Here is a 22,740-nt window from a genome sequence, read left to right on the forward strand (position 1 = left end):
CATTCAAGAATAATTTTTATTCAGAATATATGCATATTAGATTTTATACCTCGGTAATGGTGGATAATTTATGTGATGTGGATTACTGATGTCCAGCTTACCTTCTACCTGTAAACTTAGGCCAGCAGAACGATGGAATGCTATAGAATAAACTGCTTATAGTACACTATACAGTTCAAAATGCTTTTGTATTTGCTGCTGTTTCACTAAAATATATTCGTTATAATCTTTCAAACTGAAAATCAAACACTATGACATTTAACTTAGAAACTTAGTTACTTGTATGTGTCCTTAGTGTCTTAATCTTAAAATATACACTTGCTTCTTTTAAGATATTTATTAATATACATGAAATGTAACAATTCAACTTAATTTCCCAACTTTATTTTACGTGTTGATATTGTGTTCTGTGATTTGAATGACTGTGTTTTATCTCTAAATAAATGAATTTAGAGAAAATGTGTGGTATTATCAACTCAAATTTACATGGCTGAAATATGCAGACCTACCTGACCATTTTCTGTCCTGAGTAATTAATTTAAAGGTGATATTTACCCTCTTGGGTCCTTTGTAAGTAACTCCTGAAGATGGACATCAAAGGTAATTAAAGTGGTGTTCTCCTTGTAAAGAATTTATTGGTGGACCAGTTTAGTTTCGAGAATATTTTTATTTCACTTGATAGATACTTTATACCTGCTGTGTCCTCCAGGCATTTTTTTCTAAGTTGCCAATTGATGCTTTGAATCTCTCTCCACATATGTAAATAAATCCCTTACTAAAAAAAAATATAAGATGTTCTATTCCATATGCATATCACGTTTTAGTACATTTTATTTAATAATTCATTTGAAATGGTCTGAGTTTCTCCAATATTATACACAAGACAACGTCCAGAAAACTCTTGGGTATTTATCCAGAAAAATAATGTTAACACAAAAATCTGTATATTAATGTTCATAACTTTTTGTAATAATCCAAACTGGAAACAGGGTGAAGGCTTAATCCAGGTAAATCCATGTCATTAATAAAAAAGTAAACTGTTGGTACACACAAATTGAATGAATCTCCAGGAAAGTTTGTAGGGTTAAAAAAGCCAATCCTAAAAGGTCCCAGAGTATCATTCCATTTATATAACATGCTAGCAATAAATTATAGGAGACTAGATGAGTGGTTTCCCCAAATCAGATGAATAAGGATCCTTGTGGATGGGTTGAATGTTTAGTTTTATAAGAAATTGTGAAACTTTTCCAGAGTGACTAACATTTCATATTCACATCAACGTAAGAGCAGTTTCTTTACATCTTTTGTCAGCATTTGATGTCACATAGCTGTTCTGATAGAAATGTGGTATCTCATTTTAATTTGCCTTTCCCAAATGGCTAATAATGTTGAATATATTTTCATGTGCATGTCTGCCATCCATATATCCTCTCTGGTGAAATGTCTATTCATGTCTTTTGGCCATTTTCTAATTGGATTTTTTTATTACTGTTGAGTTTTGAGTTACTCATATATTCTAGATATGTCTTATCAAATAAGTAGTTTGCAGATATTTTCTCCCAGTCTGTAGTTTTCTTTCCATCCTCTTAACAAAGTCTTTAGCAGAGCAAAAGTTTAATTTTGATTAGCTTAAATTTATCAATTTTTAAAAGGCCTTTAAGTGTTTCAGTTAATTGTCTTGCGGTCCTATGTTCAGCTTATCAGTGTTTGGCCAGTGTTACACTTTTTATTACTGCCCTGTGACAGCTCTGAAAGCATCCCCATTTACTGGCCAAAAGATGTTCCACTCCTTCGCCCTCTTTTCCGTGATACAGGATAAAGAGAGTACCTGTTCATTTTTAGTGAGAGTATTAGGACTCTCCAGAGAGAGAACCAATATGATGTAGATCTAAGGAATTGGCTCACTGATCAGAGGCCAGTAAGTCAAAAATCTGTAGTGTGGGCTGGCACACAGGAATACATAAAAAGATACATGTAGGCAGAGATGTCATGGGCTGCTTGGGTTTTTGAGACAGCATGGGGATGTAGAGAATCTCTGGGCTCGTAGAAATGTTCCCTTTGACAGTCCAATCTATGAAGTCAAGGTTAACAGTGAAAAGTCACGTTGATAACATGTACCTTTGATGTGGAATATGGCACTTCACTTCTGTGGTCTTCCCCAAAACTCACAACCCCAGTGTAATGGAAGAAAGCATCGGGTACCCACACTGAGGGACATTGCAAAATACCAGGGCAGTATTCCTCAAAACTAAAGGTCTAGACGGTCTGTACTGTATGTAGTCTGGTTGATAAGAATTGCAATTTTGTTGATTTGCTTTAGAACCTAATGTGTAACCAGTTCTCAAAAAAGTATTTCATGTAAGCTTGAAACAAGATCTAGGTGCTAATTCTTAAATGTAGTATTCTCTGTGTTCATCATCATGAGTGTCATTTAGTCATTTTCCCAGTCTGTAGACCCTTTTTCTCACACTTCAGCCTCTACACTCCTGTGTATACCACCTATAAGAAACACAGAGTAAGTCCTCACTTGGTATCACCCATAGGTTCTTGGAAACTGCGACTTTAAGCAAAACAACATACAACAAAATCTATTTTACCACAGGCTAATTGATATAAACAAGAGTTAAGTTTCTATGGCTTATTTCTGGTCACAAAAACATCACTAAACTTGTAAATAAAAACCCAAAGCACTCTAGTATTAAACATTGAAATCAGCTATATGTATACATTTAAGAAAAATCAACAAAAACAAGGTAATTACTTTCAAAACTGCTGATTCTAGGTCAGGACTGCAGGTGACCAGAGCCTATCCAAGCAACTCAAGGCGTAAGGCAGAAACCCACCCTGGAAAGGAAGCCCATTCATCGCAGGGCCCGCTCACACACATGTACCCCCACTCACTTAACTAGGACCATTTACAGATGCTGATTCACCTTGTGCACATCTTTGAGATGTTGGAGGAAACGAGTCCCTGAAGAAAACCCACTCAGACATGGAGAGAATGTGCAAACTTTTTTTTTCCCCCCTCATCAGAGTTAAAACAACGAACGAAATAGCGACGCCATAAAAGAACACCCTATTTGTATCCCTTAGAAACAAAAGCAAGCTGGCAGTGGGATGAAGATGAGGGGTACTCTCTAAATTAACTGTCCTCATATGGTGGTACTTGTTTTTCAGATAGTACACAGAGACTCCCTTGGTAAACACAAGCTAAGTTATTTTTAAAGGTATCGGTTTCCAGATCTTCAATTTCATACTCTTTCCTAAAGATCAGCCTGAAAAGATGCCTCAGGACAAGGCATCATGCCTTTTAACAATCATTCTTTTCACATAAGACAATATACACCTCTTATCTATTCTGAATCTTACCAAGGCACTTTAAGTAAAATCTCTAAATACCAAGTAGAGACAATTTTAAATATTGGTGAGAAAGAAAATGATACTGTAATTATCCGTTTATAAGTGGAATCTAAAAAAAAACGAACAAAACAAAAACAGACTCCAAGAAACAGACCCAGAGGGGATGGAATAGGGAGATGGGTAAAAAAGGAGAAAAGGAATATAGTCAATAATATTGCAATAAGTGTGCATGGTGACAGGCGATTAACGGAATTAACGGACTGACCACATTGTAAGGTATAAAAATGTCAAATCACTATATTTTATACATAAACTAATCTACTATATACCAACCATTCTTAAAAAAAAATTTTAAATCTTATTGCAATTCAGACGTTTTCTACTGTCTTGCTTTCAATGAAATTAAAGAATGATGTAAGTAAGCCACCAGATGATATATCATTAAAAAAAAAAAAATTCTGGTATATAATTTTGAAGGAGTTAAAAGAATTGTGTGACACTGTTACAACAAAATTCCTTCCATTCTCATCTAGTTTTTTTTGTATTATAAAGTTTCTTAAGACTTCAGTTCTACTAAAGCAAGAAACAGGAATAAAACTGATGCCAACTCATTATTTTTCACCTCCAAATTTTGAAAAAATTGGAGAAGCCTCTCAAGACCTGTTAATCCCCCTAAAAGATGTATGTCTGATAAAATTTTACAGTTCATCAAAATTTGGACTATATAGTGAATAGTAATAGTAAAAGAAAACATCTCTAAAGTTATCTCTCCATCTCTAAACGCTTCTCACCTTAAAACCTAGGACTTTCCAATATTCCAGCACCATTTACTGAAGAGGCTTTCTTTTCTCCAGTTGTCACCTTACATAAAAATTAACTCAGTATGGATCAAAGACCTAAATATAAGACCTGAAACAATTAAATACAGAATACATAGGTAGCAAACTTAAAAACCTTGGTCTTGGAGTGAATTTTATGAATTTAACCTCAAAGGCAAGGGGAAGTAAAAGCAAAAATAAATGAATGACACTATATCAAAAGCTCTGCACAGCAAAATAAACCATCGACAAAACTAAAAGGCAACCAACTGGGTGGGAGAAGATATCTGCAAATAATACCTCCAAATACCACTAGGGGTTACTATCTAAAATCTTTTATAAAGAACTCAGACAACTCAACAACAGAAAAACAAATAATCCAACAAAATGGGCAGAGGACCTGAACAGACACTTCTCCCTTCACTAGCTATTAGCGAAATGCAAATCAAAACCACAGTGAAATACCACCTCATACCTGTTAGAATGGCTATCATCAATAAGAAGAGTTAGTAACAAGTGTTGGAGAAAAAGGAACTCTCATACATTGCTGGTGGGAATGTAAATTGGTACAGCCACTATGGAAAACAGTATGGAGGTTCCTCAAAAAATTAAGAATAGAATTACCATATGACCCAGTAATCCCTCCTTTGGAATCTACCCCCAAATTTGAAAACATTTATTTGTAAAGATGTATGTACCCCTATGTCCACTGCAGCATTATTCACGGTGACGAAGACATGGAAATAACCAGTGTCCTTTGACAGGTGATTAGATAAAGAAAAAGTGGTACATATATACAATGGACTACTATTCAGCCACAAGAAAAGATGAAATACTGCCCTTTGCAACAACATGGATGGATCTTGAGAATATCATGCTAAGAAAAATAAGTCAGAAAAAATCAAGAACCACATGCCACATGATTTCACTCATGTGATATAAAACTGAAAGCAACATATGAACAAACAAGACAAACAAAAACTCATAAATACAGATAACAGTATGTTGGTTACCAGAGGAGAAAAAGGATGAGGAGGAGGTAGAAAAGATTAAACGGGGTCAAATATATGGTAAGAGAGATTTGACTTAGTGTGGTGAACACACAATGCAATACACAAATGATGTATTATAGAACTATATACTTGAAACCTATATAATTTTATTAAACAAGGTCACTCCAGTACATTTAATAAATTTTTTAAAAGATTAAAACAAACAAACAAACAAAAAAACCCTATAGGGAAGTGACCTCTACAGCTTAATGCAGAAAAGTGTTCTGAGGTCTTTAATTAGTTCACCAAGATCCCACTGCCTGAACCAGGTATTTTAGAATCTGCTAAAGGTTTTCCTATCCCACTGTGTTAGGCTTTACTCTGAATTTTTACATCATAGGTAAGAGAAATTCCAAGATATCAAGAGACAGAATACAGCTTATTAATAGGGAAGCCACCTTGTGAATTCCTCAATAAACAGCCCTATCGAATATTCAGATATTAACTGTACTGCTTCCAGTCCCCTGCCTGAAGGTGGAATTCTTTGAGTGATAAAAGGAAGAGGTAGCCTGGTCTTACATTAGGTCTCTATAATCCTTCTGAGCACCTGGTTCCAAAGGGAAAAAGTGATTTGACTGTTTCTCTTATCTTCTCTCAGGCCAAAAATTGCAGGACCTTGGTGGCATCCAGAGATAATGTCTTTTCCTCATTTGGGACAGTGAGAGGCATACATCTCTCAGTCCTTTATTAGAAACATAGAAAAGCCAGTATAATTTTTATTCAATGAACTATAAAACACAGTAAGTTTAGAGACATCATATTCCTCTCTTGTGCAACACAGTCTTTTGAGATGCACAAAAATATGGTGTAACTCATTAAGAATAACGGACAACAGACATGATTTACAGTTTAAGCCTATTTCCTATGAAAAGAAAGCAATGTGATATGTGGGTGTCACCACCAAAGAAGACACGTAATAGACACTAGTATGCAACATTCATTGGATTTATTTCACTAAATATTATGGTTCAAAAAAAAAAACAAACCAGAAAACTTTTACTTAAAACTAGTTCAATGAGGTGGATGCAGTTGATGTCACCCCATCATCCCCTTCTTCTTTCTATGTATATGGAACTGAAACCATATCAGACAGCAAGCAGTCATGTATACTTTGCCTTTCCTGGTGAACATGAATGAACTTCTCTGAACCAAGAGACAAATGAAATTTTACAAGATACAGGCACTTTATGTTCCCAGTTTTAGAAATAAGCCAAGTGAAAAATACTTAGTAAAAGTAACTGGAACAGAGAAAGCTTTAGGAGTTCTACCATTAGTTTTAGTGACTTACACTCAATACAAACGGACAGCATCAAACAAATAAGACAAAAGTTTAACTGGAGTAATGGGCATATATGTAAAAAATAAATCCAATTTACTACAATTGGAGAAAAATGCCCATCTGAATCCAACTTAAAGATATGCCAATAATGTGTATTAAATCTGTGTACCTACATAGCTGAATAACATCTGAAAGCTTTGTAAGTTTGTGGTGAGAAAAGCAAATGGTGCTTTTGATTCCATAGTATCCAATTAAACAAAACACAGCAATTTACAAAACAAAAGTACCAAATGATACTTTAAAATAAATAGTTCATCATTTTGATGAATATATACATGTAGAGTCCACTTCTCGGCAATTTAGCTATCTAAAAGTGGCATATCACTATCCAGAGGTGCAGGAGCAAGTTCACATAAATAAAACAGTGTAGCTTCACTAGCTTCAGCTTCAGTCAATGGTTCCAGGCGAACAAGCTTACTTTGGGTTGGTTCTGGGTCCAGGCTGCTATCCAGAAGCTCATCAACTTCTATGGGTTTATCTACAGAAGACATAACTTCTGATGATGCTGTGCTCCCCTGTTCAACAGCAGAAGCAGGGTTTCCATCGAGGAATGCAAGAAGTGGGAAGGCAGTATACTGGATAAGCTGCTTGTCTATAATAAAAATGAGAAAAAGTGCTCTTTTATCACCAGCTTATACAGCATTCGAGCTGAAGGTGGAAAAAAACAGAGAGATGCATATATGCAATCACTAACCTTGTACAGAAAAACAAGAAATACGCTATTTTGTGTCAGTAAATTAAAGAATGTTCAAGTCAGAAAAGTTAGTCTTTTATTCAACGATTAAGAAATAAAGATTCTTTCACTTCTCCTGAAGTTAGTAAAAAACAAACATGATTTAAATTCTAAGAACTATTACCTCACTGATTCAATTTTATCTATATGCTGGCACCTTGATACACTATGCATAGAACTGATACCAATATATTCTGTGCTCAACTGTTAAGTACTGCAAGACCTTCCTGGGCTTGAGTTAGTTTCTACATAGGACTCTTAATCTTAAAATTTTATCTACAGAAACTAGTACTACATTTATACCTACCTGTTTTGGGTTTAGATTTTCTTCCCTCTTCTGAAACTGGCTGAACTACATTGTTCTTGGTAGATTCTAATCCTTTGTTCTCAGACTAAAAGAGAAAAAAAACAATAATATAAAAATCCTTGTTTCATATTTTATATGTTCCTGAAAACAGCAAAAAATAATAAACTGATACAGTATGCTAATATAGGTATATTATCTGAAATATATGTGAAGGGGGCACATCAGGAAAGATAGACTAGAGAGAGAGAGATCTGAGTAGAGGTAAGACTTGTTAAGAAAACTACTGCTGTCATCAAGTAGATGAAACAAAGATCCTGGACTAGGATGACAATCAGTATGAAAAGGAGGGGGCATTTCAACAGAAGAACAGACAAAATTTGTTAAGGGTAAAAGATGGGAATGAATCAAAGATGGCTGATTTCAAACTTCTAATTAAGAGATCATTATTTAAACTCATATTAAAGTTTTGATTAAAAATGTATTACACATTTCACCCACAGATATTTAACATAAATGAACATATTTAGAGTAGCGCAGGATAACATGGTGACATCCTTAAAACTATTTATCCCTAAACTTGGAAGCCTCAAAGCTGAGGTGGTGTTTTTTCGCTTCCTTTTTGTGGCTCTGTCAGTACTTTTCTGTCATTTAAATTGCTTCTGTCAACCACTGTCTTCTCTCCTCACATGTGACTGATTAAATCCTTAATGCTGTTAAATTCTTCAGTACTCCAAACTGAGGTGTACAGGTTCACAATTTTTCCTGAATAGCTGTAAGTCCCAGATATCTGCATGCTGGTTAAGTATATATGGTGTAACAAACGTACTAATTTTTATAACTCCCATGATATTCATCATATAATGAAGCAGTACAAATTTCTGGGATTCAGATATAATAATGACACCAAAAAATAATAAAAACTACTTGCATCTTACAAAAAATTTACATAAAAAATATTCCTCATTTAGCATTCACAATAAATATTAATACAATAATACCATTTTTATACTTCCTAAAATAGTTATTTTTCCAAGATTGTTATTCTAAAACATATGAGAACCAGGATGACAAATGGGTTTCATCTCCAATGCAAATTTTTATTCATTAGTAGTGGCCACTTAGATTCTTGTATTGAAGAGTATAAGGTAACTTCATTAGCAAAGTTTTATAATCCATGTTATATAACACCTGTCATGAGCACGGACATAACAGATGATGTGCCCATTATGAGAAAACATTAATCTAGATCCTACAACTATAATGAAAAGTTACTCTCAAATTTAATTTTTCTATGGTATTGTAGAGCAAATACGCAGTTTGCTGTTTAACTGCTATTTCTAAAAACTGTATTTAACCTATTGGTTTTTGGAATAAAGAGGATGATCCAAGAAAAGAATGACTCAATGTCTAGGAATGAAGAGTACATCACATTCACTAAATGAATACATGATATGGGTTCATTCAACTTAAGGTCTTACATCAATCATATCATACTTACTGAAACACAAGTGTTAAGGTTAGAATCTTATAACACAAATCTAGGCAAACTGTGATCCACATGCCAAACTCAGCACACTGTTTTTATAAATGAAGTTTTACTGTTGCACAGCCACACTCATTCTTTTATGTCCTGTCAATGGCTGCTTTTGCACTAAAATTGCAGAGCTGAGTAGTTGTGACAGAGACATATGACCTGCAAAACTGAAAATATTTACCAACTGGCCTTTACAGAAAAAGTATGCCACCCCCTGACAATCCAAAACTGAATGTATAATCAGCTTTCTAGTTCAAAAACTCACAAATTCTTTCAACTCTAAGTTATCCATGCTATAACTTTGAAAATGTAGAAAATCTGCTGAGGCTGTCCTTGCACATAATAGAAAAACTGCACCCTTTTGCCAAAATCACTCATATTTATTTGATGTGTTCATTGTTAGACTACAGTAAAGTTTTAATTCTACTAATCTAGAATTTGTACAAATTTCAGAAATAGTTATTACTTGATTTACCTTTGTATTCAATGAAAAATAGGGATTACTAAACAATTTGGTATAACTGCAAGATAAATGGAGTATATGCCTATTCAAGACAATAAGCTGTAAAGGTGATAGAATGATTTCTAAATGTCTGCTCTAACAACCTCAAAATGTCCTTATTACTTATGAAAAACTAGTTCCAAAGAATTTCTTGGCAACACTTGCTAATCTCAACTGCTATTCCTATACAGTTAATAACAAAAAGCATTACTTAAAAAAGTCCAAAATCCATACTTCATTGTTTCAATCTGTCTGACCTACAATTGGTACAAATCCCTTTTATACTATATACTAATAAAATGAAGAAACTTATTTAAGAATATCAGTACCAATAAATTCTTAATAAAAATGCTGAGAAGTTTATAGAAGGAATAAGAATGTAAAATGAAGCACATAAAACATGAAGAAATCATCTTTTAATAATTTATTTCAGTGATATATCTGAACACACCAAGTTTAACCAGGTGATCTCCCAGCACTTTGATTTCATACTGGTAGTTAATCACACAAGTGCTAGTAGAATTGGCAATGATTCACCCCATAACCAAAAACTAATTTTCATCTAGAATTTTACTACCTTGATCACATATATTAGGTAAGAATATAAAATCGTTTTTTCAACTGGGAGTGATATTGTTCTCTACTTACTAGGACTTTTTTTTTCAGATTCGTATAGCTATGGGTCCTGAGCAACATGAATTAAAACTTACTTTTGTATTAGTGATGTAATCTGTGGAATTCATCTGCACAGAACTAGTGAAAAGCTGAAAGACCAAACAAGAAAGATGATAAGTTTAAAAAATATTTTTAAAAAATTTAACTGTGTGTTCAAAATTTTTATACAGCCATGTTGGGTGAAGAGATGTAGCTCCTGCACTAGAAGTTTCCATACAGTAAAACAAGTTTGGAGAAGAAAAGCAGGAAAGTAGAAAGAAAAAATGAAAAAAGCAAAGGAAGCTAACCCATGCATTAGATCTTGTAAGAATTTCTCTATAAAATTATGGGATTAAAAACTTGAGGCAAAATGGTGGTTTTCCACTCCTCCCCTTTCCTTCATTTCCTTTACTTTTTTCTCCCTAAATGCCTTTGGCCTTAAGGAGCAACCATGACTGAGTGCCTTGCACTGACCCTAAGCCTTTACTGACTATTTGCTAATTATGTGATAAATTTGTACAATCTGCTCAATGACAATATGGCTCCTAGATTACACCTCAAGGGGAGCCCTCTGACCAAATGTTGTATCTTCCTGTTTGTTCTTTTCATCTCACCTAGCAAGGGAAGCCATAAATGCCAAGACCACTGTTTAATGTACTCTTCAGTATAACCAGTTTACAGATATAGCTTTTGTTTAAGTCATATGCTTCAAAGTCATTCATTCCACAAGGATTTATTAAGCACATAATAACTGACATCATGAAGAATACAAGATGAAGATACTATTCCTGCTCTCCAGGAGCTTACAATCTAAAGGACAAGATAAGAACAACATCAAATAGGAGCATATGATAAAATATAATTCAGTACTATAATAAAAATGGATGGCGGAACTCAAAAGTACTGAGTTAAGAGATGAGAAAGGAGGAAAACACACAGACAGAGACAGACACATACATGCAAATGAAGAAACAAAAGGTCTGGATGAAGCTACGTGACATGTATTAGTTAGTACATGGGGACTGGTTAGGACTTGGCAAGGGGAGGACAGAGAGAAGAATACATTCTTACTGCAATATCAACAACAGAGAAGTAAGACTACCAGTCCAAATAACATAGAAGTTCTGAGTTGACTAGTAAGTTGCATATATAATGTTTTAAAAGTAAAGCAAGGCCAGTCAGGAGATAGCAGTTAAGAGCCTTGAGAACAGCATGAACAATGAAACATAATAATTAAAGCATTTTAAGAGAAGGAGCACACCAAATGGTTCACAGGATAGAATGAAATGCAGAGGTCACAGGTTCTGCTTCCATCCTCTCTAGGCACTGATTCCTCTCCAACTTCCACATTCAAGGTAGCCCTAAAAATACCCCCCGTTCCTCCTTTCTTTGCATTAACTTTCCCCTCTTTCATATATCCTACTGATCTATGAAAAGAGAGTTCTTTAAGAGTAGATAAGCTGTACATGATTGCCGATATCTGCCAGTTCAGCTTATAGTGCCTTACAAGCCTGATCAGATTTTGTTCCTACTAGAGTGGCATCTGAAGAGGGCCAGTGGTGTAAGCTCCTCACTTGTTCTTTGCCACTCCCCCTATGCATTGAATCAGAGATACCTTCATGTATTCCTAGCAGATGTATGGTATGACGTAGAAAAAAGTAGGTCATGTAGAAGGAGCTGACACAATTGGTTGAATTCTAAGGCCAGACCCCTTCTGCTGACTCCACACTGGGTCACTCAGTACTGAACTTTGCAGAGAGAATCCATATATTCTTCAGCATATTTATTCATGTCCTTATCATCTTTGCCATCCAGAGAACAAGGCAACCTATGAGTGATTTCTTTTTTTTTTTATTTGTGACAAAGCATAATTCAAGAATGAAATAATGAAGGTCTTAGATGAAAGAGGCAGGGGTGAAAACAGAAAGTAGGGATGACTTGTGAATGCTATTTTGGAAAATACTCAGGACATGGTGAATGATGAGGTAAAAGATAAGGAAACCAAGATGACTGTGATTACTATACTGGGTAAGTAAAGAGAAGTCTGATACAACTCAGAAAATAAGAAAGCTGAAAAGGGTAGCTACTTTAGAGAATAAAGAAAAGTTTGGTGTCAAAAACAAATAGACTAAGGTACAATCTAACTGATGATCCCAAAAGCATGGAATTAGAATTCAAGTAAAGTTTACTTTAAAAAATACTAATAGTTGGAGATAAGCATTTGAAAGCAATCCTACAAGCCCAAATTCCTTCAGAGAGAAAGGATAGAAAAAGAAGAGGTAGAGGGAAAAAAAGAGGTAGAAAAAATAAAAGAAGATAAAAGACCAGGAACCTTGGAGAATACTCACAAGTAGAAAACAGCAAGAAAAAGAAACGCTCTTAGAAGAAATAAAGAATTAGGGAAACAGAAAGAGAATAGTTTGCATGCTTCTAAAATCAATAATGTTAATAATAATAGTGTTAATTACTTACAATCCTCACAAGTCCTTCATGTTAGGTATTAGTCACATTTTTGAGATGGTGAAACTGGGCAAGAGAGATTAACTTTCCCAAGGTTAATAATAACATAGCTAGTTAAGTAACAGGAGCCAAAAATGGAACCCAAATCTGATTCTAAACAAACCTTCTTTCATTAGCCTACTGACCTAATTTGGAAAAAAAAAGAAAGCACAACATACTTACTATGATAAACGAAGACAGCACAGGCTTAGAGAAGACAAGAAAGATAAGATGATTTCAAAAGAAATACAGAGTAAAAAAGAAGTAACAAATATAGCCACTCATTTCTAAATGAGTGAAAGGATTTGAGAAGCAGAATGATAAATGAGCAAAGCAACATGTCAAAATGTTTTTTAAGATGGGAAAGACCTATTGAAGGAAGATAGGAAAGAACAAAGATAGAAAAAAAAGAAAGGTAGAGGGCAGTTGTACAAAATAGCTTTAAAGAGGAAGTACTTCCTCTAAGAAGAAAGGGTATGAGATTCCATATCTCATGAGAGGACCAAGACATGATGAATTATCCTCTGTGACTAGGATTTAAATAATCTAGTTGAAGACTGCAAGAGTGTGTAGAGGGTCAGAATAATGGGACTTTATTTCCTTCTTAGTGATCTAAGGGACATATATTCTAGAAGGTCCTTGGATTTACAGTGGAGAAAAAGATTGATAGAATCAAGGATTTACTGTTAACAAGTTGAAGGAGGTCATTAACATGGATGTTGAATTTACCTGAGACAGTAATAAAGGTCAGCATGGAAAGGAAATACTCAAATGTGATATCCATCCTTTGAAGCATGATGATTTGGAGATAATGATAAAGTCATGTGACACAAAGGCTGATGAGAGAAGCAGAGGGATAAGGTGGTAAACTATGACTGAAGAGTAACAAAGGACTAATTTCTTACAGCCTCTCTGAAAAGCTCTTAAAAGGGCAAGACTGTACAATCTTGATGTGAGAGAAACTGCATTTTAAGGGAAGAAATGCAAAAAAAATGAGCAACAAAACTTTCAGGATAAAGAAAGAAACATGTTCACAAGAAGAAATGAAAATAAGGAGAATCAGATTCATCTGGATGGGAACAGGCCACGTAGGAAGCTTTAGGTAAGAGAGGATGGGGTGATACAGGAAAGAGAACAATAAATGTGGTTAGTGCCAGAAACGGTAGATAAGGATTCACAGACCGGACAACGCTGGAGTCAAAATCATAGAAATAGTGGTGAGGATTGGAGCAAGGGAACGTTAGAACACAGGACATAATAATTTTAAAAATGGTGCAAATATAATACGTTTGAGTAGAAAACATTAATTCCCAAAGCTAAAAAGTGTCTTCATGCTGTTTCCTGGCTAAGTATCTCTATTACTAATTTCCACCAATTTCTGTTCAGTGATAATTTACTCTAGAGCAAAACATAACACAGCAACAAGTCCAGACAAGACCTGGATTTAATAGTACTGCTGAATAGAACTGATATGTTGTTACAGGGGGATTAACTGAACTGCTACTCAGAGACGGGTAGTGATTACCCTCCTTCACTGTCCTGAAACCATCTGCTCACTTTCTGATAAACAAAACCAATCATTTAAAAAAAGAAAACACAAAAACAGTGTAGAATATAAGAAACAGATGCATTGATTTGTAAATAATATACATAAATACACAAACTGCCAGTACAGGAAAAATTATTCAAAGTACCTACATCAACCAGGAGATCTGGGTCTATGCTAAACTGTCTTCCTGACAGCATGGCTTGGAAGTCCTCTAAACTGCAATCAATACTGTCAAGATAATCCAACAGCTCAACCCTAAAAAAAAAAAAAAACAGAGAAAGAAAGAAAGAAATTTTAAAAAATCAAATATTAGGGTTTGTTTTTATGTTAAAAATCACAATGCAATCTAGCTAGGCAAAATACTTCTAGCAACTGCTGAATCCATACCAATTCTTAATCTTAAAGAGATCCTAGTTAATGTTTGGGATTTCTGAAAATCTGGTTAACTGAGAACGCACCATTACACATAACTTCAGTATGTACAGAAAAAAGGTCCTGAAACAACATAGTGTAATTCATCTATTTCCTTGACATAATCAATTATAAAATGTTTAATCTCCTATTACTGGTCATTGCTACTAACTTCTGGTTTTCTTATGCTGTAAGTTCCTTAATAAGATATATTATACCACGTCCTTATAAAAACACAAATATAATCACACATACTTTATGGACATTTGAAACAAGTATTTCATTAAAGAAATCTGAGGAACTGCCAAAAAATCCCAAGACTGCTCTTGGGATGATTAAATTCTCCTCAAAATAGCATTTGTAGAGCTCAGCCCTAACCAACACAGAGAAAGGTGGACTACATATGTTCGTAATCTGAAAGGAAGATCACTCAAAGAGAAACAGAGTATGTGAAGTAAACAAAGAAAGTGTATAAATTTAGGTAACATCTAGATGAACACTCACTTTCCCAAAAGATTGATGTTATCATTTAAAATGGAATCCATCATGGTCACAGGGTCTTCTGTTGTCAGACTAGATGAGCCATTTAACTGGATGGCACTAGACATGAGAGGGCTGGTGCCGTCGCTGCCTGAACTTAGAGATTCGTTGGCTAGTTCGTTCTGATCTCCACTCTGAATGACAGGTGCATACTCATCTTCATTGTCATCTTCAACAATGACAATATCAGGGTACTGGCTACAGCTAGATCAGCAAGCAATATGAGAAAGAACCAATTACATTCAGATCAATTCAATAAATTAATTCTATCCATTCATTCTCCTTGGATATACTCTCCCTAAAGCACATATTAAAGGCATAAATTTCTTGGGAGAACAGCTTAATCACCAATATTGATAGTTCATATGATACAAGACCACAAAGAATCAATTAAAAGTGTTTAACTACAAAATTTAAAAAATCAGAATTCTCAGATGTGGTTCTATAGTGTAGTGGTTAGCATGTCTGTTTTACATGTAGAAGGCCCTGGGTTCACGCCCCAGTGGAGCCACGGTCCATGGTCTATGGCCATGCCACTCTGAACAAGCCCGATGTCTGATCTGGGAAGCTAAGCAGGGTCGGGCCTGGTTAGTACTTGGATGGGAGTCCACCTAGGAAGACCAGGTGCTAAAGGCATAAATTTAAAAAAAAAAAAAAAAAAAAAAAAAATCAGAATATTCATTACTTTTTTGTTGGGATTCTTTTTTCCAGGGGTTGGGGGTGGGGGAATGGTTGAATAATTTGGCTCAATTTTTCAGTTTAATAGTCTAAATACAAGTTAGATATTAGTTTATCAAAAGATAAAGTAGTTTTGAACTTAGCTCTTTGATAAGAAAAGTAACCAATATTTTCATAAATTTTATTTCACAATTTCCTTACTTGGAGGGATCAGATATAACATCTTCATTAGTTTCTGGAATAACTGGGATATTTTCTTCATCTGCATTATCATCAGTAACATCATAAATAATGATATCATCTGAAATCCGCTCCCTTGGCTTTAAACCTTCAGTCCTACTGTGTGGAACCTGAAAAATCAGGGAGAAAATATATCGAAAAAATATATATTGACTACCAAACAACATTACTGCTTAAAAAATGCTAATTGAGAACCTATTGTTTACTAAATGTTGGGAATACAAGAGTAAGCAAAACAGATTATGTTCTCTGCCTTTCTGAGACTTATATGCTAACTTTTATAAGTAGTACCAATTCACCGAGGTATATTCTCTGTATTCTACTTTTTTTTTCCTTACTACAAGGGACCTTAAAGAGGACATGCCTCAGAATGGTTATATGGAAAGATCTTCAAATTTTAAAGTATTTTCTTTTATATCCAAAGGGTAAAAAATAAAATAGTCTTAGGGCTTCACTAGACATTTCAAGCACAGATAGTCACTGTGTTGATGGGGACTATTTCAACTCAAGCGACACTGTTTGACACATATTTTATTCTTACTCATTAAGATGATTTCAATAATAGAAAAAAAGCACTTCAACTATTCCACAGTTAAATGTCAGCCTGGCTTTTTAGCAATGATTTTTTTTTTAAGCTACATTCAGACCATAGGTACATTAACAAAAAGCATTCAATTCTCTAAAGCAAACAGAGGTAATTAGTACAATGCAAAAATCTATAAATTTCAACATTCTATAGATAATAAAGAAGCAAAAGATGTAAAGTACTTAAAAATATACAAATCTGTTTAAAAAATCTTCATTCTCTTACATGAATCTTCAATCTTAAAAAACAAAATAGTTACGTATGCTTGATTAGAAACAGTGGTGGGAGGAAAAACCAGATGTTAGGTTAACTCTGATTTTCCTGAGAACAAAAATCTTGATACTTTAATAATAAATCTCTAGCAGTATTTAGAATTATAAGATTTGAAACAATGATAATCACATATTAAAAATCTCTGTGGACTCTGGACTGGACTAATTTGCCATTGGTTATAAGTTTGACAAATTATCCAGAGAGCCTGTGACAAAAATGAAGGCAGATAAACATTTTATGAAACTACTATACTGAAAAGCAGTCTAGTCTGTGCACATTTATAATAAAAGTTGGAAATTTAAAATAATCAATGGATAAATCCATAATTATATTACCATATTAATTCAATTAATATCATATAATAGTAGAGATGAACTATTCTCTATGTTTAGTATATCTCAAAACCAAGACCAAGTGAAAAAAGCCACAATGAACAATATGTACAAAATGGTATCATTTATATGAAATTTAGATATATGAAGAATATCAAATATTGTTCATGGATTCATGTACATAAAATGACCAAATAATGAAAATGTCATGATTTAATAAAGCTGAAGGTTGAGCACTTATTCACTAAACTTCTTTGAATGCATGAAATATTGCTGTTAATAAAATTTAGTTTGAGATAATATAAAATAAAATTTAAAAAATTACTTTATGATGGTGACTATCAGCTGGTTCTTTGACTATGTGCTGAAACAGATTCTTCTTTTGGGCTCCATTAGTGTTTAGAAGTAGAGGCCTGAAAATCAGAAGATAATCATGAAGTTCAATGAAGCAAGGTATTTAAACTGCTTTTAGTAAATTACCCACACATAAACACACTCATTTTAATAATGAATAAAAAATTTTAGTGACGATACACAAGAAACTCTTAAAACGATTACATCTTAAGAATAGAAACTAGGGGATGAGTGTGACTAGGATTTTTATTTATCCATTTATCTGTCCTACGTTTGTTATAATAAATGTTATAAAGTACTCTTTCCAGATATATTTCATTGCTGACTGAACTATATAACTCTAGCTACATTAAATTGCTAATGTGAATGAAAAACGGATTTTTTTTACTGTGTGTTTGTAAAGGGACAATTTAGGCTAACCTTGTCTCTCAAAAACATGAGCAGAATGACAGTACTAGGAAATAACGCACTAATGAAATGTTGTGAGTATAATTTAACAAGAGAAGAATGTTCATCTACAACAATAGGCATATACTCAGCAAATGTCGGCCATTCATGGTTAAACAGTAAAATTTTTGGTTGCAATGTACAGGTCAAAATGTTTTATAAAAACCTACCTTTTACGTTTTAAACTCACAAGCTGGTTATTCTGAACCAATGTAACAATAAACTGGACAATCTAAAAGGAAAATATAAATAAAATTTCCGTCGCAGATTCCTTAATTCTTTAATACACAAATCTTACAAAATTAATTCAAATACTGTATGTTTTCTATTCTAAGTCACGTGATTTCTCATTTATTAACACATTTGAAAATTGGATGCATCTTATAATTGATATCTAAAGAAATATACCAGCTTCCAGGCAAAATAACCTGTCATAAAGTTGCTACTACTTAGGATATAGAGATGCCTAAGACATACAACCATCTACCCATCCATCATTCAACCCACTCTCCCACCCATCCATCTATTTACCTGTTCAATATTCAGTTAGTTGTTTTCGTGCTAAGTGGCAAACATGCCTGGATAGAGATTCCGACTTTTATTTAAAATTCTTTCAGGAAGATTATGAGGCAAAAAAAAAACCCCCTGGTGTTTGACAGGTAATATTTTTCTTACACCAGATAATACAATTAGAGGCTAAAGAAACTACCAACTTTCTTAAAATTGATGATAAAATTTTCAAGTTAGAAAAAGTTTATTGGCTAATTCTAGAAAAATTATTGATGAGGCACTAAACATCCATCTAAGCTTCCTGTTAACAATCAAGAAAAGCTGGTTTAATCTTCAAAGTCTGATTAAATTTAGAGGAAAACTACTAAACAGATTAAGACATGACAATGATACTTTATATTTTATAACAGTTTTTCTTAAAGTGTGGCACATGGACCAGCAGCATTGGCCTAGGAATTTGTTAGACACGCAAATTCTTAGCCCCACTCCAGAAATGCTGAATGTGAAATTCTGAGGATGGGGCCCAGTATATGTTTAGCAAGTCCTCTAGTTGGTATAGATGTGAATGTGAGAACCAATGGCTTAGAGTATGCCTTGAAATTATACTGTCAACTATAAAAGGAAAATCATATGGTGCACTATGAAAAATAGTATATCACTGAGAGGCTATGAAAAAAGGCCAAAAGTGACTGGAAGACAATGTAGACTATGCAAAAGAGTTCCTTGTAAGCTCTGTAAAACATAATTACATGATTAAAATAGAGGACTGTCAATTAAAAATACATATTGTATAGCTTTAATATTGTGTGTGTTCACCTCTAAAAGAGACTACTAGTCAGCTTTACCATCAATATGAACTTTTCCATGGGAAAAAAAGTTATTTTACCTGAAAAGTTAGACAACATTAGAGTATATGAAAAGGATGTTAGCCACTAATTTGCTTATTCAAAAGGAAATGCTGAAAGCTGACAAAAGCAAGCATTTAAGCTTAACAATATCTAGAAAATCATTCAAGCTCAATTATTTTTGTTAATTTATAAAAAAGTGTTATGGGAAAATTCTAAAAACATTAGCAGTTGAATTTATAAGAACATGAATCACTGGCTAAATTTCTCCTAAATTTTGTTCTAAATCTCAATTCTCTTTCCACACTTCTGCATCACATTGTACAGAGTTTACTACCTGAAGGAGAAAATAGGCATCTAACATTTAAAGCATGTAACTTCTGTACCTGACAAGTCCTGAAACAGGTATCTCACGTATATTATTTCTAATTAATCCAAGGCCAAAGAGTAAATGGCAGAGTTAAGAACCAATTCCAGGAATAGAAAAAAAATTATCGGCTGTCATCATGAATTATGTAAGCTCCTTAACCTCCACCAAAATACACAGATTCAAATTCAAATCTGAGCACATGGAATGTTAGCTTTCATGAAAAACTGGTATTTAACATAAGAATTTTACCAACTATCTTTGCCGTTAGGAAAAAAATCCAACAAATAATGGAGCATTATAAGTTAATATTTAACCAAAACACTGTTTTTCTTCTGAAAAAGAAAAACAGATTTTTAAAATAAAGTACAGGTTAAGGTACATTTATCATTTTAAATCAGGTACTCTTAACAGGTCTGCATGTTAGAATCAGTTACGGAGGTTTTAAAAATACACATACTCGGACTAAACGCTTGGAATTGAATTCTACATTCAAATTTCACTTGCATACCAATAAAAAAATAGTTTATCTATTTTGACTATAGGCCAAAGGTTGCAACTACCATTCATCTCTGTTCTAAGCCTGCTTCACTAGATTCAAATGCTGTCAGTCATAACCCTATTTTTAGCTAAAGGCCTCTGGGCATGAACAAGGTGAAGTTCTCACGTCCTCCTTTCCCCCCCAAAACTTGTTGCTTATATTTAAGACTCTAGTTTACTCATTAGCAAAAAATAGCTACCTTAATTACTTTTATGTTTCACCTCTTATCAACATATGAAAGCAGATACGAACAGATTAAATCACAAGGATACAATGCAACAGAGATTCTCGGTTCCCCCAGTAATTTTCAGCTCAGATACTAGAATCTAGGATTTACTTTACAACATCATATTAAATGCTTTTCTGTACAGACTAATAATGACATACACTTGAACTCATAATTGGGTCAACTGATTTGAAAATATCAGTCATTTATCTTCTGAAATTGTATCTATGCCTTTTAGAGTAAAAAATAGTAAACAAAACAAAAAATCCAATAAAGGCTGTCTTTTACAGTAAAAATTGTGTAAGAAATTGGTAGTGTATTAATCATGCTAAGAATACAGTATCCTAAACTTGTTATATTAGGCAAAAGGTCATTTATTAAAGGCTAATAACACATTAACTGTGAGTATGGAATAACCATGTTTAGCTAATAAGTTTTTTTTTATTAAAAAGAATATATAACACTTGGCTTAATTTGTTCAGTTTCATAGTTTTACTTCTACCTGTGTACCCAATGGCTTAATTTGTTTGGTTTCACAGTTTTCCTTCTACTTGTGTACCCAGTAGATAAGAAACTAAGATCAATCATTGACTATTCAATAGAGACTTCTTTGTGTAACAAATGGTATTCATTAAATGAATGCAGATCTCCATCTTGGAAAAACAGCTTACCTTTCGAATAACTTGTTGCTGTTGTGCATGTTTTGCTCGTAATTCTGAGACCTCCTTCCAAAGGGACTCATTCTCACTATGTTATCATTGATTAAAAAGATGAAAACAAAAAAATTCAGTCAGAAGCCAAACCTCAATATTTTAATTAAGCGTACCAAAGAATATCACAGATACAGAGAACAAGCTGATGACTGCCAAAGGGGATGGTAGTGGGAGAATGGAAATAAAGAAATTTTTAAATTAAAAAAAAAATAAAGGTCATTAAAAAAAGAATACTAGAGAACTTAACTAGTTTTTATTACATATTTTCAAGAGACTAGGAAATCTTTGGTACAATTATATAGAATGGCAACTATCTTGACACAAATCTAGAATCATTCCTTCACAGCTTCAGTATCTTCTACTCATGGCAACATACACACAAAAACTTAAAAGGCTCACGCCTACATCCACAGAGTAGTAGTACATAATTTATTCCTCTGACAATCTGGTTCATTACCCCTTGTTTAAGCTAACCTTTCAACTATGGCTACCAAGTAAATTCAGAACATGTGCTTAGGAAACAATTCTTAAAGGGAAGTGACCTTTACCTAGCATTTGCTATGCTCCAGTCACTATTCTAACCATTTTATGTGTACTACTGATTTAAACTTCTCTGAAATCAATCAAGAAAGGAATTTTTTCTCTTTTACAGATGAGGACAAAGACTCAGAGAATTGAGAGGACTTGCCCAACATCACACAGATAATTTGCTAAGTGCTGGAGTCAAATTAAAGTCTGACTCTAAAACTATTTTAAGATCTACCTCGAACACAGGAATATGAAAACATTAAGATCTTTGTCTTTTAAAAGCGTATCTAAATATATGACAAACCAATAACTTGCCCGGTACTAATAGCTTCTTTTCCCTTATTCACCATTTTTAACTGAAATTTCATTGTGTAACTGTTAGCAGCAATGATAATGCTGAGAAGACATGAAAGATAATTCACCTAATAAATGTTTAATTTTTATTCTTTTTTTAATTTCTACTAAAGCTATCTTCCTCAATCCAAACTATTACAAAAGAACTGGATTTACATGTACCGGGTATTGAAAATGAGACTTTAATACTAATATACTTTTTCTGACTCAGAAATTTAAAGATACTGTCATTTGCCTACTAAAGATAAGTGGAAGAATGGTTACCTCTAAAACTTAAAGCATGAATTTGAGATCCCATTCCTTAAGGACTAAACCTGAAATTCAAGGAACTGGGTCAAAGGGCACCTCAGTAGACAGAAAATACATAGAGTAAACCAGCATAAGTGGCTAAATAAAATCTGCAAAATGGAAAAGCTTAAAATTAGGGCTTATTCAAAAAGGGAATAAA

General features: G+C 33.7%; 1 protein-coding gene and 1 pseudogene across 2 annotated transcripts in view; one reads left to right on the plus strand and one right to left on the minus strand.

Annotated features, from left to right (window-relative positions):
• Positions 1-5,898: 5,898 nt before the first annotated feature.
• HSF2 (heat shock transcription factor 2) overlaps positions 5,899-22,740 on the minus strand; it is a 30,042-nt gene continuing 13,200 nt past the window's right edge. The window contains exons 5-13 of one of the 2 annotated variants that reach the window (XM_011358767.2): positions 21,369-21,444; positions 18,379-18,440; positions 17,733-17,820; positions 16,178-16,326; positions 15,263-15,502; positions 14,497-14,602; positions 10,356-10,409; positions 7,610-7,694; positions 5,899-7,161 (exon numbers count right to left, since the gene is read on the minus strand). In XM_011358767.2, coding sequence (XP_011357069.1) covers positions 6,869-7,161; positions 7,610-7,694; positions 10,356-10,409; positions 14,497-14,602; positions 15,263-15,502; positions 16,178-16,326; positions 17,733-17,820; positions 18,379-18,440; positions 21,369-21,444 — 1,153 coding nt within the window. In that variant the 3' untranslated portion in view covers positions 5,899-6,868. The remainder of the gene's footprint in view (positions 7,162-7,609; positions 7,695-10,355; positions 10,410-14,496; positions 14,603-15,262; positions 15,503-16,177; positions 16,327-17,732; positions 17,821-18,378; positions 18,441-21,368; positions 21,445-22,740) is intronic. The other variant, XM_011358768.2, reaches the window with a different exon arrangement.
• Positions 15,819-15,934, plus strand: LOC111738779 (annotated as a pseudogene).

The sequence above is a fragment of the Pteropus vampyrus genome, unplaced genomic scaffold (assembly GCF_000151845.1).
Source record: "Pteropus vampyrus isolate Shadow unplaced genomic scaffold, Pvam_2.0 Scaffold43, whole genome shotgun sequence".
NCBI lineage: Eukaryota > Metazoa > Chordata > Mammalia > Chiroptera > Pteropodidae > Pteropus > Pteropus vampyrus.